Source organism: Quercus lobata, chromosome 6, assembly GCF_001633185.2.
Source record: "Quercus lobata isolate SW786 chromosome 6, ValleyOak3.0 Primary Assembly, whole genome shotgun sequence".
NCBI lineage: Eukaryota > Viridiplantae > Streptophyta > Magnoliopsida > Fagales > Fagaceae > Quercus > Quercus lobata.
Window position 1 is genome coordinate 9,920,426 of NC_044909.1, and position 23,014 is coordinate 9,943,439.

At 36.0% G+C, this 23,014-nt stretch overlaps 2 protein-coding genes across 2 annotated transcripts; one reads left to right on the forward strand and one right to left on the reverse strand.

The window, feature by feature from the left end:
- The first annotated feature begins 81 nt into the window (after positions 1-81).
- LOC115949804 (B3 domain-containing transcription factor VRN1-like) lies at positions 82-2,205 on the forward strand. Its single transcript, XM_031067080.1, has 5 exons — positions 82-183; positions 1,112-1,241; positions 1,353-1,463; positions 1,567-1,688; positions 1,924-2,205. The coding sequence occupies exons 1-5, from the start codon at positions 82-84 to the stop codon at positions 2,203-2,205; spliced, it is 747 nt and encodes a 248-aa protein (XP_030922940.1).
- A 10,545-nt stretch (positions 2,206-12,750) lies between these two features.
- Positions 12,751-14,643, reverse strand: LOC115949805. Its single transcript, XM_031067081.1, has 4 exons — positions 14,626-14,643; positions 14,021-14,035; positions 13,812-13,923; positions 12,751-13,381 (listed from the first exon to the last, which is right to left on the reverse strand). Exons 1-4 carry the CDS (start codon positions 14,641-14,643, stop codon positions 12,927-12,929), a joined length of 600 nt encoding a protein of 199 aa, XP_030922941.1. The 3' UTR covers positions 12,751-12,926.
- Between the last annotated feature and the right edge of the window lie 8,371 nt (positions 14,644-23,014).

The window sequence follows — 23,014 nt, forward strand, 5'->3', positions numbered from 1 at the left end:
TGACCAGGCCACTATTTAGTGCTCAAACGTACGAAGCAGCAACTGTTCAACTTCTCAGCGAAAGTTTGGAGAACTAGAACAATGGCTTCTCAATGGCGGAGAGACAACGACGATGGTCCTACTGATCGGTCCCCACACTTTTTCAAGATTATTCTGCCGAATGCTGTTCAGGAAGGAAAGCTTGTAAGTATGCTCAAATTTATAAACTAGATTCCTCTGAAAATCATATGCTAATACACTTCGTACACTTCATCTTCTTTATTTGTGATTCTTGAAAAAATGTACATTTGTTACATGTAGTCAAAAAAACTTTCATTTTGCAATACGTAGGTTACACTTTAAGAAGAACACAGTCACATAACAGAGTACTTTTGCATCGAACACTTTTATATGAACAAAAAATGAAACAGGGATAAGCGCATGGTAGAGGTTGAGGAAAAATAAATACAGAGCAAGAGCAGATGGCATTTCTTTGAAAATGTGATAGGGCTTATAGGGTCACCACAGATGTATAACTCAATTTAAACTGTAAAACTGTGTCTTGGGATCAAACTAGGATACAGAAATCGTTCACTCTTTTTATCATTTGTTTTTTAGAGTTCACAAACTTATGAAGTGGCTAAGTGGCAAAAATTTGTACGTCTAAATCCAAATCCTGCCCATAAACAAAAGTGGGTCATCTTCAATGTTTCCCCAACACCCCAAAACCAAATCACAGACACAATATCAAAATACAACATTTCCCCAAAATTTTTTACATTTCAACAACAACAGAGAAATGTAAAATGTTGACAGCTGTTGATGGTTATTTTGGTTATAAGATTAGGTTGTATAATTTGGTTTCAAAATTCATAAGATTTGTTACTGTCAAATATCGAGCCCTTAATATGACAGATTGAGGTTATAGCTATTAAATATAACGTCAATGTTGCATGGGCTGTTAATTTATTTTGTTTGATTTTCTTTTCTTTTTTGTGTGGGGGTGGGGGGCTGTAACTAAGAAGTATTCTGCCATCATTCAAACTTTTATTTTCTAGCATTATGTATAAGGATTGATTGCATGTGTTTATTTCCCTAGCCTGCATTTATGTTATGGAGATTCTTTTTACAGCGGATTCCAGATAAGTTCGTGCAGAAATTTGGAGTGGACCTGTCAGATATGGCCTTTCTCACTATTCCAAATAGTAGAAAATGGAAAGTCAAGTTGACACAACATGCTAGGGGGGTTTGGTTTCAAAATGGTTGGTCTGAATTTGCAAGCTCTCATGGTGTAGCCGTGGGGCACTTGCTGGTTTTCAAATATGAAGGAAATTCATAGTTTGATGTACTCATATTTGATGCCACTGCAACAGAAATAGACTATACTTTAGACGACGAACTCCAAGTTCATAGGATCGAAGATGATGAGAGTGATGACAGCTCTGTTGAAATCATCAAACACTTTTATAAGGGAGAGGGTTCAGGTTTGAATGTTACACTTTTGTAAGCAACTGGTTGATTTGTTTTGCATGTTTACTATTAATTTTATGTGCATGACTTCATATTTTCAACTTCTTTCAAGATCAGCCCATCCTAAGAAAGACGGTGGTGTAGCTAAAAATCTTGTTATAGCCAATGCTTTTAAATCAGAAAATCCCCTTTTCACTGTTATCATGCTTCCATCCTACGTTAATGGCAAGGATCGTGCGGTAAGCTTTTAGCTTCACTAAAATGGAATATTTTTGTAATTTAGAAATGCAACTCCCATTAACTATCATTTTTCATAGATCAATTAGAAAGATTGTCACACTAGATACTTGTGGCTGGACATTTTGTTGGTAATGATTTTTTCTTATTTGTGTTTTTAGGTGAAAAGATGTAGATCAATTAGATACTTGTTGCTGGAATATATTTGTTAAATATCTATTATTGTTCCTTGTACAGAGTTTACCCCAAGACATTATCAACTACTTACCGAGAGACGGGTTTACCAAGGACTACACCAAAGCAAGTATACTCCCTGTCAAGCTCCAGATTGTGGACCGATTATGGCCTGTGAAGCTATATATTTATGAACGAAGTGGGGGTTCATCATGTGTCGTATCAGCTGGTTGGTCTGCATTTGTGAGGGAAAATAGTTTGCAAGTAGCAGATGTTTGCATATTTGAGCTGATTATGAGGGACAGTGTTGTGTTAAACGTCCACATTTTCAAGTGCCAAGACTAAGTGGTTAGGGTGGATGCAAAGTGATGATAATATTATGTGATGTTTAGAGTGTGTTTACTTTGCAACTTTACTATTCATCCCTATTTTGTTCATCCCAGTTTGCAACTTTATTGATTGGGTACTTTTGTGATGTTTAGAGTTTCACTCTTGGAAAATTTTTAATTACTATGATGAACTTTCATATGTATTTTAAAATGAATGTGATGCTATATTTTTTTCTGCGCTTTTGTTTGGATTTAGGCCTTTTTGCATGTCATTCAATTATATTACATTGAATGGCGACTCTTGGATTTTATTTTAGGGGGGTCAACATTGTCATTGCTATAGGATTTCGTTCTTTTCAGATGACATTGTTGTATGTTTTGTATATATTGTAACACTTTAATACAATAACACCAAATCTAAAATTTTTAGTCATTATTTTTTATGTTTGCAAATTTAGATGTTTAAAAAATAAGTGAGAAGTTAATCCATCAATTGTGTCAATCAATATAATGTGGCAAATTGAAAAGCTTGATAGCTAAATTTTCAAAATTTCACTTGGTAGCAATTTTTCAAATGTTATAGATGAAATTGGAACTTCTTGTAAACTGCAAGGACTAAAATAGGTACTGTTTTATTCAATGAACTTGATGAATCGTTGCTCAAAGAAAAATATCATTGTTTCCTGAAAAATCTTTGTATCTTACAAATGAATAACACAAAATACTGGTGAAATATGTACCAATACGCTATTTGCAGCCAAATTTTCCACGGCTCCTTTGCCAGCTAAAAAACCACGACCAAGAGGGCTGTATGGAACTATTCCAATGCCAAGCTCCCTGCATGTACAAAAACATTAAAATTCGAGAGAGCATACTCATGCTTCTGGATAAGATAATTAAATTATATTGAAATCAAATCTACACAAAATGGATGATATTTTTTTTTTTTGTTGCAGTAGTCCTTCAAAAGAACAGTAGTGTTGCAAACGCAAGGATGAATATAAGGGGAAAATAAAAAAGGAGAGAGATTTAGGATACACGGAAGCATTCAAGACACCAAAATTTAAAAAACATCATCTTTGAACTAAACAAACCTGCAAACATCTGTCAGACTCCTGTCATAACTGCTGCCATTAACTGCTTATGAAAGTGGGTCATCCACACGGCAGAAATGCAAGTAATTCTATAATTGTCATAAGGAATCATGAGTCTGGATTATTTCTAAATCCATTTTCTCAAGAAATTTTCATGAAAAAGAAATTTTCATGAAAACTGTGAAACTTACATTTTATTGAAAATCATACCACTAAAAAAGAAGTAAATAAAAAATATTAAATAAAAAGGCTCCGCATGATTTTTGGAACAACTTAGAAGACTACTTGTAGCAGTCCCAAAATGGCAGAATGATGACACTAGAATTTAGGGCAGCCCTGCAAATTTCTTATTGAAGGCAGGTAATGCTTACATCACATCACAAAAATAATCATGAACGGCAATTCTTTATGTTAGCTTCAGCACAATACCTTCACCATATTGTACAAGGAAATTGAGGATCAGACACATGAATTGAGGTATCATAATTAACAAGCCCAGTCAACTTGTTACTGTCAATACCACACTAAATTAATGTTGAGAAATGATTACACCTAACAGGAACATTAAGGGAGAAGAGGTCTATGGGTGAGACCAGTGAAAATAACTCAAGTTCTACAAAATTGAGTAACTCTGCAAATAACTCGCTTTATGATGTATCTATTTATATGCAAGCCATTACACACAGAAATTGCATTCTTGAGATATTCTACTGCAAATAACTCGATTTTACCGGAGTCAGGTTTTGTGCGAGGTAGCCCTATACAGTTGGATTCCTCTTGGACTGCATCTGGACCAGTCCAAATATATGGGCTGGGTGGGTCCATGTGTACAACGTAACTCGATTTCCCAAATCTCGAGGAATTTGAATTCTTGTGATTGTCCACTGCACAGAACTCGATTCAAGTAGAATCGAGTATTGTGGCAGGCCTACCTTTAAACTTCGATTTGTCTTGGACTGCATCTAGACCAGTCCAAATATCTGGGGGCCCAGAAAAATAACTCGAGTTAGGTATAATCGAGTTATTTGAAATTAACTCGTTGTCTGCAACATCGAGTTATGAGAAAGCCGTTCCACCATTAACTGGATTCTTGTTATTTGTGCTACACATAACTCGATTTACGGACAGTCGGTTTATGTGCAAGCCCTTGTGCTGAAAATTTGATTGCATGTAATTCGAGTTCTTGAAAATCGAGTTATACGGACATTACAATCTATTACCCATTTTTATTAAATCTTCCCCAATTCTGCAGAACTTGCAGCTGTCCGAAATTACATCTTCGATTGCTCTCGCTTCATCCGGCTAGAACCCACAATTTCCTGCGCAAATTTGTCGAGGATTTTACATAGTAAGACACTTTTAATGGTTGCTGTCCTTGAAATTACACATTGTTGGTGCATTATTCTCAAATTTTGCATTTTGATGCTTCACACTTCTATGTCTATGTCTATGAAGATTGTGATGAAATTGGGTGTTTGGCTAGTCAAATGCATTGTTGTTAGTAAGGTTGCCTATGTCATAGGTTGTCTTCCTTCCACAAAATGAACTTGCCAGTGGCTCCATATGTGTGTGGTATAGATATATGCTGGTTGTATGTCTGAACTGTATATTGTGCAATTTATTTTCTGTTTTTTGTAGAAGCTGGTGAAACTTACTACATGTAGTTACGAATTTCGAAAATATGTCAGTTCCTAAATCCACTTGTATGTTTCCTATATAATAAGACTTCTGTTATATACTCTAGGTCTCTAACTTCAAATTATTGACTTGGACCAAAATGCATTACAATTATTGCACCAACTAAACAACCCGTGAATAAGAATATTGTTTTTTCATTGTGTTGTTGTAAACTGCTCTAGAGAGTATATTGTGTGCATGATTTTCTACACATGGTATCTGGTTACTCTTCAATTTTTGTTCTCTGCTTCAAACTTCATTTTGGTTCTGTTTTTGTGTGAGCTGATCGTGTTTGCACTACTAACCATCGATTAGTTATGGGTCCGAAGAGGACTAAGAGGGGAAAATGCAAAGCTGCATCCGAACCTGAAGTGGTGTTTGATCAATTAAGGATCCTCACGCCAGAAAATGAGCAAACCTTTGAAACCTTGATTAAGTGTAGGCGAATTTGGGGAGAAAGGAAAATCAATTTACAGGAACTGCATCCTTTTGTTCGTGAGAATCTACAGTCTAGGCATTGGCTGTCCCTATGTACAAACATACAATCCCCTCCAGCTGACTTGATTAGAGAATTCTATTCGAATCTATCGGTGCATGAGGATCTTAGTGGTCACAAGGTGGCATCATCCATACGTGGTGTACCGTTTACAATAATTAGGGAGCACGTATCTAAAGCCCTTGATGTACCTATAATTTGTACACCTACTTATCCAAACTCTATGTCTCCTCGTATTGATGATGTTATGGATGTTCTTTGTGGACGATCAAACAATCGGGATTCTGGCCGAAGTATTAGCTCAAGTGAGTTGACTGAGCTTAATTATATCTTCTTTAGGATAGCTTGTCACAACATTTTCCCTATCTCTCATATCCATACAATCCCTGTAGACAAGTGTATCTTGCTTTACGCCCTCGTCACCAATAGTTCCATTTGTTTTCCTTCCCTTTTCATCGAAACCATTGTCAAGGTGCGTAGGAGCAAGTATAAGAGGCATGCTTTGTTTTTCCCAATTCTCATCCATAGGGTCCTCAAATATTTAGGATTAAAGAACTTTCCTTCCCACGAGTTGGTTCACATCCAAGCCCCTATAGGAGCCAAATTTCTGAAACAGCAAACTGCCAAAAAGAAGGTTGTCGACCTCAGTGTTGGTCCATCCAACAGACCACGAGTACGGTCTACTACTGGAGATGTTCAAGATGAGGACATGCATGGGGATCCCACATCTGTTGTTGCCGAGGATGGTGATGATGAGATAGATGTTGACACTGTTGAGGCAGTGCATACATGCCCTCTTCCTCCCTCTCTTCATGCTATGATGGAGACCATTATGACGACTCAGGCAGCCCATGGTCAGCTTCTACATGGTCTTCTTGCCGAGGTTGGAGCTATGCGAGCGGACTTAGCTCACTATAGACGTCCAGTTCCACCTTCTACACCATCTGACTCTTGATGATTCCCATTGGGTATTGTACCCAAGGGGGGGACGATTTTCAGTTCGTGGTTGCTATAACATATTTGGAGAATTGTATGACAGTTCTATATTTTGTTATTTTAGTGGCAATTTGAAGAACATGGTATCCGTTGAAAGTAATTTGATATATTAATATGATGGTTAGTTTCATGCCCATCGTTACTATCATTAGTATTATTGAAATGGATGTAATGGTCTAAGAATTTTTTATGTTATTATGTGATTCTATATAATATCAAGTAGATCCAAGTCTGTGTGTAAATAACATTTATTTCATAATTCTGTACGACGCTCACGTGTTTTTAGATTATAGTAATTATTAATACAAATGGAAGTTTTGTGAAAGCACAATTCGTTTACAGGTTTTGATATTAACGATGAACCACCTAGGAGATTTTCCTTGGAACAATGGCTGAAGCTATATCTTGACTTCAGGCAACTATTTTTATTGGAGGTTTTGCTAAGCTTACATGTATTTTCCACTAATTGGATATTTTTGTCGATCTTAAATCAGCAATTATATTATTCTGAATTTGATCCTCGCCTGGACTATTCCTCATGCATCATATTTTCATTACAAAATTTATTGATGAAACCTTGCAGTGCAGACTCGTCGAAAAAGATAAAAGCGACACTTGGCATGACCTCATTCACTCTAGCATTAGGTCTAACAGATTTTTTTTAATCAAATATGAGGAATCCAAATAGGGGAAGCCCCTTACATAATATATTAGATAACAGTGAGCTGAAGATAATAAACATCGTGAAGTTTAAGTATGTTGTGAAGGACCAAACACGATTAAACAGATATAACAGTGAGCTCGAGCCACTAACATCAAAGTTCTGAGAGTAAAGTGGTGCTTTCAACCTGTAAATGTGTATGGGACGTGATTGTTTGAGAGCTCAATTTCAGTGTTCAAGATGGTTTTACCATGTGCAATCTCTTCTAACCAACAGTCACGGATTATGAGAAGAGTGTTTTGACTACCATCCTTGAAAATGACCAACAATAATGAACACCCTGATGTTTAATGTTTTTACGAATGACCAAACACAATTAAACAGATATAACAGTGACCTCAAGCCACTAACATCAAAGTTCTAAGAGCAAAGTAGTGCTTTCAACCTGTAAATTATTATGGCACGCGTTTGTTTAAGAGCTTAGTTTCAGGGTTGAACATGGTTTTACCTATGTGCAATCTCTTCTAACCAACAGTCACGAATTATGGGAAGAGCGTTTTGACTAGCATCCTTGAAAATGACCAACGATAATAAACACCCTGATGTTTAAGATTTTGTAAAGGACCAAGCACAATTAAACAGATATAACCAGGAGCTCAAGCCACCACCAACATCTAAGGTATAACAGATGTGGTATTCAGTCCAAATTGGGCCTCGCTTCAAACCGACAAGTCTTTGACCACGATGTTTGATCGAATAGTCGAGTAAGTAGGTATTCCCTCAAATGCATTCTCACATTAATTGGCTACGATTACAAGAGAAATTTCAGTGTTTCAGCCTGTGGCGCTCCGTAATTTGTAAGAGTGATGGTTCTGAGACCAAAGTGATGCTTTTAACCTGTAAATGTTTAATGACCAAAGATAATGAACACCGTCATATTTACACACCATGATGTTTACAGACATTCAAAATGACCAAATCACAGAAAACACTGTGATCTTCATAATTTGTTTTGTGAAAGACCAAGCATAATTAATAAATTAATATTGCGAACTTGCTGGTGAAAGACAAAACACAATTAATATAGCGAAGTTTGAAGGTGACCAAGTTCCAACTCTAAACACACGTCACCAGCCTGCTTCTGTAGCACCAACTGTAGTCATATCAAACTCCTTCAATCGCAGCACATGCGCCAACAGACACTGCTGCTTAGCCAAGTCATGTTCGGTGCTCTACACGATGTGGATACCCAGCTTGACACTGTTTCACACCCACGCTCACGTGAATACAGAATTGTGAAATTGGATGCACAGATGTCTCATTTACATCTACTGTTGCAACTACTGCCCACCTTTGATGTGACATTAGGAACATTTAAAATCCTGTTCATATAGCGTTTTTCCTGAAGGGTTTGACATGACAAGCCCTAATAAGTGAAATTGTAATGCCTGGACCGTGAAATGAGGTTATAAATGCACCAGTGATATAATGTTAACTTTCTACCCCGCTAACTTCGTAGATTGATTAAGCTATGAGTCGCAATACCTCAACATCAAATCGTACAATGCGAAACAAGTTTGGACCTACTTCAACAAATGCATCATCATAAGTTCCAACAGATCAACAACTACATACATACACAGACCACTATGGAGGAAAATGGGTTGGAAAGAAGAGAGATTTCGTTAATATGCCAATATACACGTATGAGAGTCTTGGAAGCGTCGGACACATCATGGTCGGCAAACCTACAAAACTAAGTACAGATACCACCGCAATAGAGTTCACTATAGCAGAACCACCATGGTCAACCCTATACGAGAAGAGGTGTGAGTTAGAGGTGTATTGTCGATGGCACGGGTTACGAGTTCCTAAGGCACGCTCTGCCGAGTTACCTAGAGATGAACCTGCCAACATACTTGCTCGTCTTGAACAAGAGAACAATCAAATGCAAAGGCGACTAGATCGTTTTCACGCAATCCAAAAAGCTAGGAAGCATCTAAAGGGGAAGGCGCAAGAGCGAGCCATGAAGTCTATTAATGAAATTACTGCGTTAGATGATGAAACAGATATTTCAGACTTCTCAGATTCAAGCAATGATGATTTCCCAAAATTTCTACCTACGAACATTAGACGTTGTTGTTAATGTCTACACATTATGTGCAATACATGATGTTATTGTTAATGTGTGACAAATGATGATTATGTATGTTCAACTTTTGCAACTCTAAAGATTAACTGTTTATTACTTTTGGCTAAGTTTATGTGAAATCACTTTCTCATTTTTTTCATATGTGTTCTTTGTTGTACATTCAAGTAATGTGGGTCATGGACGAACAATGTCCTTTGCTTTGTAATGTAGGGAAAACCTTAGGAAGTGAAATGCCTCCAAATTATATTTATTGCACATTACTTGTAGGAAAATTTAATAGATTCAATACATACAGACTGATCCAAACCACATAGACCAACCGCGCATATGATTCAATAATACGAATAATTCTTTTATATGAGTTGTTTGAGTCACGATATAATATGCACGTATCTGTGTATCTTAGTTGTAATAGTGTCCTACTTTATATAGATACATTACATAAAGACTCGTCCAAACCAGACTAACCACTCACTCACTGAAAATCCATATGGCTCACCCAACACACTCTCACAACGATATTTGGTTTGCTTAAAAATAGGGTAAAGGCCTAAAAGCCTGATCAGCCTTTCAAATGTTTCATTCAAGTTATTGGTTTGTTGTAGCATTGCTTGAAAGCTCCCTAATATTGCAATTGTGATGATCGGAAGCCATTGATGTAAAACTTGGAAGCATAGTTTTCTTCATGTAATTTTACATTGATGTTGAGAAAATGTAACTACATTTTCTACCTGCAAAGACTCCCTGAAAAGTTTGTAGGGAAACAGGGGGATAAAACTCTCTACTGTTGCTACACTCACTGCTCGTAATACTAGCATTTGGCAAGTGAGGTTGGAAAAGGCTAACACAGCTCGGCACTGTTCGGCGAAGTCATGTTCGCAGTTCTGCATGTGCTGCTCAACAACTCGACACTATTGAACCCTGTCCAGTCATATCATCCATGCTCACGTGAATAAACAGATATGCAACATTTTGCAATGCACTATTTTCAAGGATGCAGAGGACCCTTCAAAAGTGTAAGCAAATTTTTGGGGGTAAGCTGTCCATCATTGCTACACTTGATTGATGTAGTTCTGCATGTGATACTCAACATCTCGAAACTATTGAACCCTGACCACACGTACCCATCCCCACTCACGTGAATACACATATGTGCAACCCTTTGCAATGCACCGTTTTCGAAGAGGCAGAGCATCCCTGAATTGGCTATGCATCAATTTTGGGTGTGAGCTGTCCACCATTGGTACACAGATGTTGTTCGTAGTGCTACATGTGCTGCTTAACAGCTTCGCACTGTTCAACCCTGTCCAGTCAATACACAGATATGCCTTCTTTTGCAATGCACCGTTTTCAAGGATGCAGAGCATGGCTGAAAAGTTTATGATACATTGAACACAGCTCAGTACTGTCTCAACAAGTCATGTCAGATGAAGCACAGGAATTCTGAATAGTTTTGAACAAGACATACCAAACTGGTCAGAGAAAAGTCTTAAAACCACATCCATCAGAAATAAACCATAGTAGTGATCAAAGTCCCTAATTAAATATAAGCATAAACATCACTAGTTTAAACAGGTTATCCTTGTCCAAACTCTGATGGTTAACCAAGTGAAATATTGAGACACTAATCACAACAGGGGTCCTTTCGACCACCTCAAAGACACAGACATCTCCTTTTTCTAAATTATTGTCTTTCGAAAATGCAACCTAGCCTTCCCCGAATCTCATTGCTTAATATGTTTTGATGGAGGGTAATAGCACAAGACATTGATGTGTGACAAATTGCTTCCCAATAATATACTTGCTTCCCATATATGTTTCCAAGCCATATTTAAGAGAACATCATAATCACATTATGTATAAAGGCTCACCATATTATGTGGCCACGAGATACCCATGAAAGAAGGATTTTTAGGCTTGAATTTTTTGGCTGCTTGGATTGCTCTCTCTCTCTCTTCCTCTGGACATAATCAGTAATTTTTTAAGAACAAACTTTTCTCTGACTTCATGTTTTATGGGTTTGTACATTGAGGAAGAAATGTTTGTATCATCTTCATCTAAGTTTTTGATATTTTTACCTGATGATCTTCCAATTTACAATTCTTCCTACGTGGATATTGAATCTCAATGGCAGTCTTATCAAATATAACAATATGGAAACTTGAATTTCCTTCATATCTGAAGACTAAAAAATAACCATAACAGACAGAATGGTATTCAACGAAATCCTGCCAACCATTACAAAACCAAATGTTGTTATCAGCTTTCTTCAATCACACTTGCCAAATTCCACCATAGGGAGCAATGACTGTAGCTACGGTGGATAGCTCAGTATTGTTGAACCCTGACCAGAAGTACCCATCCACACTCACGTCAATACACATAGCAGCGCAGAAAATTTTTTGCATCAATTTCGGGTGTTATTGGTCCTATTGCTACATTGATGTTCGTAGTGCTACTCAATAGCTTTGCACTGTTGAACCCTATCCAGTCATATCACCTACACGCAAGTCAATACACAGCTATGCATCCTTTTGCAATGCAGCATTTTTAAAGGATGTACCTATAGCATCCCTGAGAAGTTTATGATACATTTAACACAGCTCAACATTGTCTCGTCAAATCACGTCAGATGAAGCACATCAATGTTGAATAGTCTTCACGTGAATAAATACGCAACCTCTTTTGCAGTACACATCACCAGCCCGCTACTGTAGCACAAGCTATAGCCATATAAAACAGCTACCTCAATGAATCACATGCACCAACAGACGCCACTGAACAATATACTGTCAAGTCATATCATCTTTATTCACGTGAATACTTATAGTCACATCCACCTGAATACTTGCCCTTGCAAAACCCCTATATAAAGTCTCATTTACATCTACCCTTGCAAAACATCTACACATACCGAAGTCCCATTTACATACATCTACCCTTGCAAAACTTCTACACATACCGATCTAAAGTCACATTTTCCAATGTCAATGCGTAATTGGATGCTACCTCGTTTTCCAAATAACTATAGAACGCAAAGAGATTCTGACGAGAGGGAATACTATGCTGGATTGCAACAGGAGTGGGACTTTCGCGTGAACGAGTCCAACGCTCTGCACAATGATCTCCTGCAACTCGGAGCGCCTCTTGTCGAGCGTAGCTCGCTCACACTGCCACGACAAAACATGCACCAATATGAGCGTGCAATGATGAAAATAAAAAAAGAAAACAATCTTATGATACTTCGTAGGTCCAGGTATCATATGCTACAATTGGCGGAGGAGCAAGCCGTTGCAACAAACAGGCAACTCACTCCTGCAGAACGTAACAATGTCCTCAATTACGAGGACTACCTATCAGAATGAATGCCACTGTGGTGTGTGTGTGTGTGTGTGTGTTCTGTCTATGGTTAAGTTAATAATGTTAGTGTAAGTTATTTTATGTTTTCTGTGTTATGTCGTACGTGCTTATTGAAAAACATCATGTGTGAGAATATTTGACTTTTATGACTTATGTGAGAATAATCTACATTACGAATAACGTGCATGCTTCTCATAATCAATAATAAGGTTTACATAGTACAAATGCAACCATACATATAACACATAGTTAAGCAAAATAGTTCTCCAACAAAATCTAATTACACCACGACACGACACGATTACTCTTCATCTGACATCTCCACGTCTGACTGATAAATGGGATCAACAAGAAGTGATTGCATGAACTGTGCATGCTCGTACCACCCTTCCTGCACTGACTCTCGAATCTCGACTTGGGTCCGATATCGATTAAGACGTATCTTCATTCGATTATTTTCTTCTCTTATGCGGTTCAATGCTTTACGAAGTTCGTCGATGCTGTCTCTGGGCATTTGTGATGCGAGTCGCCGAGGCACTGGCAACTTAAAACCAACCAACTCATCATAAAACATTTGTTGTTCACGAAATAACCAAGCCCACTCCTGTCTCATGGTATTGTGAACGTAAGCACTATTTCGCAAATTCGGATTGATTGGATAGTTGAACTCATCTTCCAATACCCAACAACGACCCATAGCAGTGAACACATCATGAGGCCTATAGAGTTGTGGGTTGCCAGAACCAGACATTGACACTGAATACAATAACACCAAATGATCAAGTTAACAGTGTATATCAACTGTTGCTAAATAATGTAATCCTGCATAGAATGGTACACAGCAAAGACATTCATAAAATTGTGTACTATTCCATGCTAAAAATGAAATACTAACACTAACACCAACATTTGACCATAAACAATAGACATTGTTGGTAATGTCTACACATTGTCTTCAACACTAAATGTTGTTGTAAATGTCTGACCAATGATGATTATGTGCAATACAAAATGTTGCTATAGTAAAGAAATTATTTCATTCTCTTCTCACCAACGTTTACTACAACAAATAACCAAAATCACACCAATGTACTTACTTCACATTCATTCAACCTAAAAAATCAAAATTTAGTACAATATCAAATGAAAATAACATTGCCCTAAAATTGTGATGTGAATTTTTTACCTGAGGTGATACAAATTTCAATTGAGTTTGAAGAAAGCTGCTGTTGATCCGTGGAGGAGTTCCAACTCAGTTCAGCAGAAAGTGTCCTCAGTTCAGTAGAGAGCAAGGCACACTGAGTGGGAGAAGGTGTGCAGAAATTATAAGAGAATAACTCGACTTTACGGATATCAAGTATACTTTATAACTCGATATTACAGGAATCGAATTACATTGAAACACTCCACCTGACACAAAGACAGTACGAAATCAGGGTTTATAACAGTATAACTAACTCGATTTTTAAATAATCGAGTTATGTAGAGATTCAAAAACAAAAATGCCAGCAGCGCGGGAAAAACCTGTATATAACTCGATCATAGGAGTATCGAGTATTTCATATAACTCGATTTTAGTATTATCGAGTTACAAAAGAGGGGCATTTCCCTATTTAGTTTCAGAATGAGGGCACAAAGATGTTTAATTTCCGAAAAAAGGGCATTTCCCCATTTTGGCCGTTATGATTTCTTTTTTGTATATCTGTCACTTCTTTATTATTATTATTATTATTATAGCTGAAAACTCTTCACAAAATTTGCCGATTAACCTACTTCTATTCTCCTTCTATACACACATGAATAGATAATACATTTTGATTTGCGTTAAACATTGTAAGCAGATACACACACATGCGTAAATACATTTACATCTTTTTTATATAGTATTGTATCTAACAATATTGATAAATAAATATATAAAATGTAACATATTTTCTTCTTCTTTTTTAGGAATCAATATATGTAATAATCCTAAAACCACATATTAGGGGTCACAAAACCAAATCCTTGTAGTCCATGGTTTTAGGCAAAAACATTGGTGAACCGTAGTTATGTTGTTTCTTATTCTAACAGTTACTTGTGCTCTCTGTACATTTTTACACTCCTTAAAACACAAGTTGTTTAACCTAATATTAAGCCAAGTTGATTAACAAGTTCATTAATAAGATCTAGGTTAAACACATTCAAATCATATCATGTGAATAGTGTGGAAAAGTAAATAACACAATGATATGATAACCCAGGAAAACCAAACCGGTAAAAAACCTAGGGAGGATTTAACCTAACTATCCTTAAGGTAAAATGGATCCACTATAAAAGAATTGAAGTTTTACAATAAGACTTAGACCACTAACATCCTATTGCTACCTCAAGTAGAAAACTTATTACCACGATCACATGATAGCTCCAACTCCACGGACTACTTCTTTCCTTGATCCACAGCAACCATAAGTACTCCCACCTGTGTTTTTCTTTAAGCTTTTGAAACAGCAACCGAAGAGATCACCAAGTTCTTGACATCGATCTTTATCTTGATAACCCTAAGTGTGTATAAAGGCAAACACCTCTAGATCTCACAAGGGATTCACACACACAGCATATCAACAACCTCTAAAACGTAGCTAAGGCTTTCCCTTTTATGCTTGAAGCAAAACATAAAACCCTACACATCATATGGGCTTAGGCTGAGTTGGAAATTCTGTGGAAAAAACAATTTGCACAAGGTTCAATCAATCGAGTCTAATTTTCGATCAATCAAGCCTTATAGATTTAGTCCAATAAATTCTGCAATCACTCGACTCCAACTTTACACGTAAACACACTTTGAGCAGCCTCAACTCTAAGTTTTGATCATGGTTTGCCAACATTACACATCGAAGTTCTAATACATTTAGATTCTAAAATCTTAGAACCTAACAAACTCCCCCTTTGGCAATCCGTGACAAAACATATAATAAAACTGAAATGCTCAAAGTTACAAAACAGCCCATTAAACATTAAACATGCTCAAAAACAATTCAACCTAACTACTATCAATCAGTTACCAGTGTAGACAGCAGGATGACTGAATAAACCTGTATATTCCTGAAACACTTAACAAACACATAAACGCGTGTGTGGAAAATAAAAGTAAAACAAAATAAAATTCTTGATTTCACAAAATAGAAAATAACGATGAATAGCCTCATAATATAAATTAATAATCAATGTAGCACATGTGAAACAAGAAATAATAATAGAAATAAAAACATAGTGCCTTCCCCTAACATATACAACCCACAAGAAAATAAATATATTAGAATAAGAAAAAAAAAAACATCATGAGCCAAAAAAAATATACATCATAAAGCTCCTAGATACAATCTAAAGCTCCAAAACTCCAAAAACATCAAAATCTCCCCCTATCTCCATCAATATATACTCCCCCTTTTTTGTGACGAACTGCCAAAGGGCAATCAAGACTCATCATCAAAAGGAGGTGGTGGAGTAAACCGCCGAACACACGCCAAATCTGCACGTAAAGCCTGAAGCTCTGTGAGCACATCCACCAAAAGCTGTCCACGCGCAACCTGAACGGTCATGACAGTATCCAACTTACTCTGAATGGATGAATCACCCGAAGAAGAAGGTGGAGGATCAACAATGGCAGTGGGATCGACATAGGCCTTAGCAGTAGGGTTACCTGAAGAAGGAGGCTGAGATGCAGCACCTGCGGAAGACTTTACTCTAGGGCTTTTAAAGCTAGCTTTCATCTAAGCTGCTCTTTGGCTAAGGAAGGTGGCACCTATGAGATCTATAATATGTACGGGCTCAGACGCCGGAAAATCCTTTAATCCTAAATGTAAAAAAATCCTCTGTATAAAAACAGGGAAGAAAAGACCACGTGCTGTAGAACTACTCCTATGAACCCCAACTAAAAAACAAATGAAAAGAGACGGAAAACACATAGAAGCATCGGTCACAAGAGCATACAAAAATGAACATCTTTCAATAGGAATGGTGTGCAAATGAGAGATAGGCTAGATAGAATGACAAGAAATCCAGAAAAACAAATAATGGATCTCAGTAAGCTCTGAGAGGTGATACGAGGATTAGTACCCCCACTGAATGGAAGTTTCGGTGAGATATGACATAATGTCATCAAGAGGAGGGGTCTCCAAATAAGGGTAGACAGGCTGTCGTACCAAAGGTACCCCAAGAACAGAGGCCACTACTGAAGGAGTAATGGTATACTCTTTACCACTTATCCAACTCATCACAAAGTGAGTGTTGGGATCATCGGAGTAGACAAAGAGGTTCGAGTAGAACCCTCTAATCAAGGCAGCCGGAGAAGGATGAGAAATATCCAACAAAGGTAACCAACCCCTACGCTCAAAGTTCCTCCTAATCTCCGAGTCTAACTCATCTAAAATCACCTTTCTCTCAACCTAAGCAGACCTAAAAATGCTCAGCTTCTCATAGGTTTTTTGGTTTTTCTCAAACCTAAACCTCTCACTATCGAAGGTTAGGGTAGAGGTGGAGGTGGTTTTCTTGTTTGCCTTAGTCTTCCTAACCATGATGCCAAGGGTTGGAAAGGCAAAACACAGCAAAAACCAAAGAAAGAAAACAAAACCAAGGGCAGACTACATCAGACAGGGTTAAAGAGAAAAAATATAGAAAATAAAAATCTATATGATGCATGACATGAATGAACAAATGATGCATGCTCTAATGCATTGAAAACTGTTCAAATTTACTTTATAACCCAACAATTGACTTGAACATAGAGTCTTAGAACAAAAACCCCAAATTTTCAAAAACCCAATTTCAAAAATCCAAACAAACTGATCAATTTATCATTAAACAAGTTAGATAACATTATATAATGACATAATAAATCAATAACACAAGTCAATTTCATCAATTTTAGCTCAATTGAACAAAATCCCCAATTTCATGTAGTTTCAAGCCCTAGAATTTCAAATTTTTTCCAAAACACAAATTTAATCAAATAAAAGCATGGGAATCATGTTAATATCATCTAAAGACAAAAACCCAATGATCAAATGTGAAAGAAAACAACTTAAAAATCAAAAACCCCAAAAATCTTAGGTTCAAAAATTTCAATAAAAATGGATGAAAATTGTGAATAAACTGAAAAAGTAGGGGTAAAAAGGTCTTACCTGCACTTGAAGACAAAGATACCTGAGAAAAATTAGGAATAAAACGACAAAATAGGCTCAGATTGGATCGGTCGAGCAAGAACAATCAAAAAGCTTTTGAAAAGATTTGAATAAAGTGAAGAACACTTGAGAGAAAATCTTTTTAAAAACTCACAGTACGAATTTCAATATGTCGAAAATTAAATTTGATCGATCAAAAATCAATTTCGATCGGTCCAACATCAATCGAGCCAAGCAAATTCAAACCATAATTTTTATCACATTTTCAATCGGTCAAGCAACAGGTTCGATCGATCGAAAATCTAGAAAAAACAGATTTTTGAAAAACATTTTAATGCAGAAACTCTTCAAAGCACATTGTTTTATGAATAAAATACATGAGTGTCAAATGAAAAGTTTTTCAAAAACAATTGAAATCAACCCAGATTTTCCAAAAACAAGATTTTCAATAAATTTGTCCTTTAAAAAAAAAAAAAAAACATAATTTGCATTAAAATCAAGGAACTTTTAATCTTGGATATCCACAACAAGATCACACACAATATCATGTACAAAGTTTAGCAAAGAACAACTTGTGTAATGTGTGCAACTAGTAAAAGTATGAGATACATATAGTAATCAATCACAATTTCTACAAAATTGATCATATAGGTTTGAAAGTGACTATCACCTAAAGAGTTACATCATATAACTCTCACATCTCCTAAAATACAAGTTTGCAATCATGTAAGTTTCTTGATTTTCCTCATAATGTACACACAAATTTTATTTCAATGTGAAATTATTATTTAGGCTAGATAATGTAACAACCAATTTTATTATTAAGCCGAGGCAACACCTTATGTTCTTTTTGTGCATGTGCTACACTTTCTCGAGTACAAAATCTTATGATATGCACAAAGGTGTTCATGATTGGCTAGTAAACAGTGGTGAGATGATTATTTATGCCTTTCTCTTAGGATTTTTTAGTCCTTGCAATTAAAAACATGTGACTTCAGAATCAAGATCCTGTGATAAAAAACTATACACAATTCCCACACAACATGCACTACATAGCCAAAACTAGTAAAGTGCAGTAAAATAAGCCCATCCAAGCTAAACAAGGTATACAAGCATGTTATGTAAAAATAATATGGCAGCCTTGATTACAAGTCCAAGAGATATAATGCAAAACACATTTTTCCTTCCTTTCCTTTTTTCTTTTTTTTTAAAAATAACAAAACACCCTATCATGAAATGCATGAATGTTATGCAATGCAAATCCTAAAACAAAAAACAAAAACAAAAAAAAACAAAAACAAAAACAAAAAATAAATAAATAAATAACAAAAACCAAAAAAAAAACAAAACAAAACAAAAGAAAAATGGTCACAAAGAATATAGAGATGAAACACAAGGACCATGTCAGAAAGACTCAATTAGATTAAGCCTTTTGGATCCAAGACCTCTTAGACGTAAATCTAGCATTGGAGTTATTATTCATATTAAAATGATGAGCAACTCCAGTATTGGTATAAAGGTTTAATGCCTTTACAAACTCACCAATAAGTACTATAGAATCTTGTGCTTGAGGCACAAGTACTTTTGGCTTATTTGCTAGCTTAGCAGCTTGCAACTTGAAACAATTTGGACGAATGTGCCTAGTCTTTCCACAAAAATGACAAACCCACAAAGGTCTATCATGCACCTTGTCCTCAAGAATGATAGGATTTTTAGGCTTAGACTCTTTAAGATCAACCCTAATCTTCCTAGGAGGTGTAACTTCTAATGGTTTGACAATCTCACATACAAGGGGCTCAAAAGAAGAAACAAAATTTGTGAAATTAGTTTCAGACATAGAGATGCACTCTACAAAACCTAAACCAATTTTGTCTGAGGGAGACTTCTGAACACTCAACATATGACCAAGTTTAGAACTAGCAGACTTATTTGTTTGTTCTCTAACAACAAATAATTCAAGTTCCAAGTTCTTAACTTTATCAAATAACAACATGTTCTCAATCTTCACCTTATCAAGCAATTCATTAGCATCAAACAATTTCAACAGCAAATTTTTCTTATCAAGTTCAAGAGAAGTAATTTTCTTTAAACCTATATCAACATTCATAGCATCATTTGTAGCAACCTTGCAAAACTTATTATAAGCTTTTTGCAAATCAACATTCTCAAAGAGTTCCCCATCAGAAGGGTTCTCATCAACTACAACACTTTCATCAACTATAGCAATAGCTGTGAAAGTAATGAAGTTTCCATCCTCATCACTACCAAATTCATGATCAAAAAATTAATCATCACTAAGGGTTACAACCATAACTTTACCCCTTGATCTCAAGAATGTAGAACATTCTGATTTCACATGACCATACCCTTAACAATCAAAACATTGTTGATCCATGGAATTATTAGAGGTTTGACCTACTTTCTCTTTAGGTTTATCAATATTGTTCACTTTAATGGGTTCATTCCTCAAGGTAAAACAGATCCACTATGAAAGAATTGAAGTTTTGCAATAAGACTTAGACCACTAACATCCTATTGCTACCTTGAGTAGAAAACTTACTACCATAACCACGTGATAGCTCCAAATCCATGGATTACTTCTTTTCTTGATCCACAGCAATCACAAGTACTCCCAACTGTGTTTTTCTTTAAGCTGTTAAAACAGCAACCGAAGAAATCACCAAGTTCTTGACATCAATCTTGATCTTGATTGTTAGGACATATGTTATTCACTTGTTAGAAACATATGTTACAATTTTATGTAATTGGCTAATCTTTTGACAAAATGCACTTCACTTGTAATTGAGTAGATCTAGGATGTGTTTAATACTTTAAGAAACCTTGTTTCAAGTTCAAGTGTTAAAGCCATGCAAGTATGTCCAAGATTCAAGTCTGAAAAGTGTTTGTCATTAAAGCTCAACAGCTAGCCATCTATCAAGCCTTGAAGAGTTGTTTCAGCCCGTGGCTCGACAACAGCTCGACAGATAGGCATCTGTTAAGGTCTATGAAAAACAGAGTTTCAGTTCTGTTTTGACTCCAATCCGTGACTATATGTTTAGGCTTTCTTTTCTCACAACCCTAGACATATAAAAGGATTATTTTAAAGGTCGTCAAAGGTGACACAAGTTGCACAAGTATTACGCAAAGTTTGTTCAAGTAAATTGTGATTGGAGACAAAATTTGCCCTAGTTTATCTTTCTTATGAAGAAGCTATTGTGTTTGTGCACCGTAGCATTTTGTAACCAAAAAGCTTCTCGATCTTCATCGTGTGATAAACTGAATAGTTTTGCAGCCAACAGCCTTCTCTAGTTGGTGATTGAAGTTGTGTACTAGGATCCGTGCAATTAGTTAGTTACGTATTGGGAGCCGTGCATTACAATGAGAGATTGTCACTATAAAACAAGTCCAATTAGATATTGGGGTAAGAGTTCAACTGTAGGTTGGTATAAGATACTGGGATTCCTTTACTTGTAATCGCTTGTTGTGATAATAGTGGATTCTCAGGAGTGGTGACCTTAAAATCACCCGATGGAGTTTTTGCCGAGTAGGTTTTCCCCATTCTTAACTAAATCACCGTGTTAATTTACTTTCCGCTGCATACTTTAGTTTATTGGTGATTTGTTTGTGCTACCACACGTTTACATGTTAATTTGATTAATTAATAAACTTGACCAATTAATCAATTAATTATCACAAGAGGAAAATTCTTTTTTAGCTTATCATTGATAACTCTAAGTGTGTATGAGGGTAAAAACCTCTAGATCTCACAAGAGATTCACACACACAGCATATCAACCACCTTTAAAACGTGGTTAGGGTTTTTCCTTTTATACTTGAAGCAAAATATAAAACCCTACACAATATAAGGGCTTGGGTTAAGTTGAAAATTCTGCAGAATAAAAAAATCTGCACGAGGTTTGATTGATCAAGTCTAATTTTTGATTGATTGAGTCTTGCAGGTTTAGTCTAATAAATTCTGCAATCACTCAATTCTAGCTTTACACATAAATACACTTTGAGCAACCTAAATCTAGACTCTAAGTTTTGATCATGGTTTGCCAACATTACACATTAAAGTTCTAATACATTTAGATCCTAAAGTCTTAGAACCTAACACTCTCTCATCTACATATATATATAAAACCGAAACCTCTGAAACTCTTACAATTTTTCACGTCAGTACAATATTTAAATAAAATTATCATTTTATTACTATATACGGAATATATATATATATATATATATATATATAACCGAAACCTTTGAAGCTCTCACAATTTTCCACGTCAGCACAATATTTAAATAAAATTATCATTTTATTTAATATTTTTGTTTAGTCCAAACTTAACAATAAGTGAAATTCTATCTTGCTAACAAGTCCAATATAACTTAAACTCAAACTTATCATTATCATTTTTTTAAAACAAAATTATTTTTGTTTAATCCAAACTTAACAAGAAGTGAAATTCTATCTCTCTAACAAGTCAAACTTTAACTCAAATTCAAACATTGATAATTTTTCTCCAAATTTGCGAGGTTAATCATGAACACTATAAAAGTAAAGCAAACCCCAATATTTTTTTTTTAAAGCTAAGTAAAGGTACGAGCTCTTCTTAATTTAATTTTCTTCTCCTTTACTTTGTTTTTAAAAAAAAATTATTTTTGGGTTTTTCATGTATTTTTTATGGTTAAATGTAGAAAAGGGATTTCATGGTTTGAAGTTTCAAACATCATGACGTGTACGTAAATGCGTTATAGTTTTTATTTTGAGTAAATTCCACTTATACCCCCTGAGGTTTGGCCTAATTCCAACCAGGTCCATAAGATTTTAAAATTGACCACTTTAATCCCTAAAAAACAATTTAATCCTCACTCCGTTAGCCTCTATTACTCTTTTTTTTTCCTCACCCATCACTTCTCTTCTTTCTCTCTCTCTCCAACTCTCTCTCTCTCTCGTCCAGGTCCTTCACACTGCTTGGTTTACTCTCTCTATGTTAGACCTGTCTAAATCTCTCTTTCGTCCCAGAGCTCTTCTTTCTCTTTTCTCCATATGGCTTCCTCATCCCTCTCTCTGAGCCCTCTGTCTTTGTGGTGCGCCGGTGGTGGGTTCGCGGTGGTTTGTAAGTTTCAGTTAGATTTGTGTTGGAAGATTTAGGTTTTTTCATGGATTGGCTTTGGAATTTTGTGGGTTTTAGTTTGGATTGGAGTTAGAGGATTTTGGTTTTTT

Coding starts and splice junctions, on each gene's coding strand:
- LOC115949804 (XM_031067080.1), top strand. CDS start 82: ATGGCTTCTCAATGGCGGAGAGACAACGACGATGGTCCTACTGATCGG. Junction 1,242..1,352: donor GGGGGTTTGGTTTCAAAATG/GTTGGTCTGAAT, acceptor CCACTGCAACAG/AAATAGACTATACTTTAGAC. Junction 1,464..1,566: donor TTATAAGGGAGAGGGTTCAG/GTTTGAATGTTA, acceptor TTTCAAGATCAG/CCCATCCTAAGAAAGACGGT.
- LOC115949805 (XM_031067081.1), bottom strand. Junction 13,382..13,811: donor TGAAATTTGTATCACCTCAG/GTAAAAAATTCA, acceptor TATTGTATTCAG/TGTCAATGTCTGGTTCTGGC.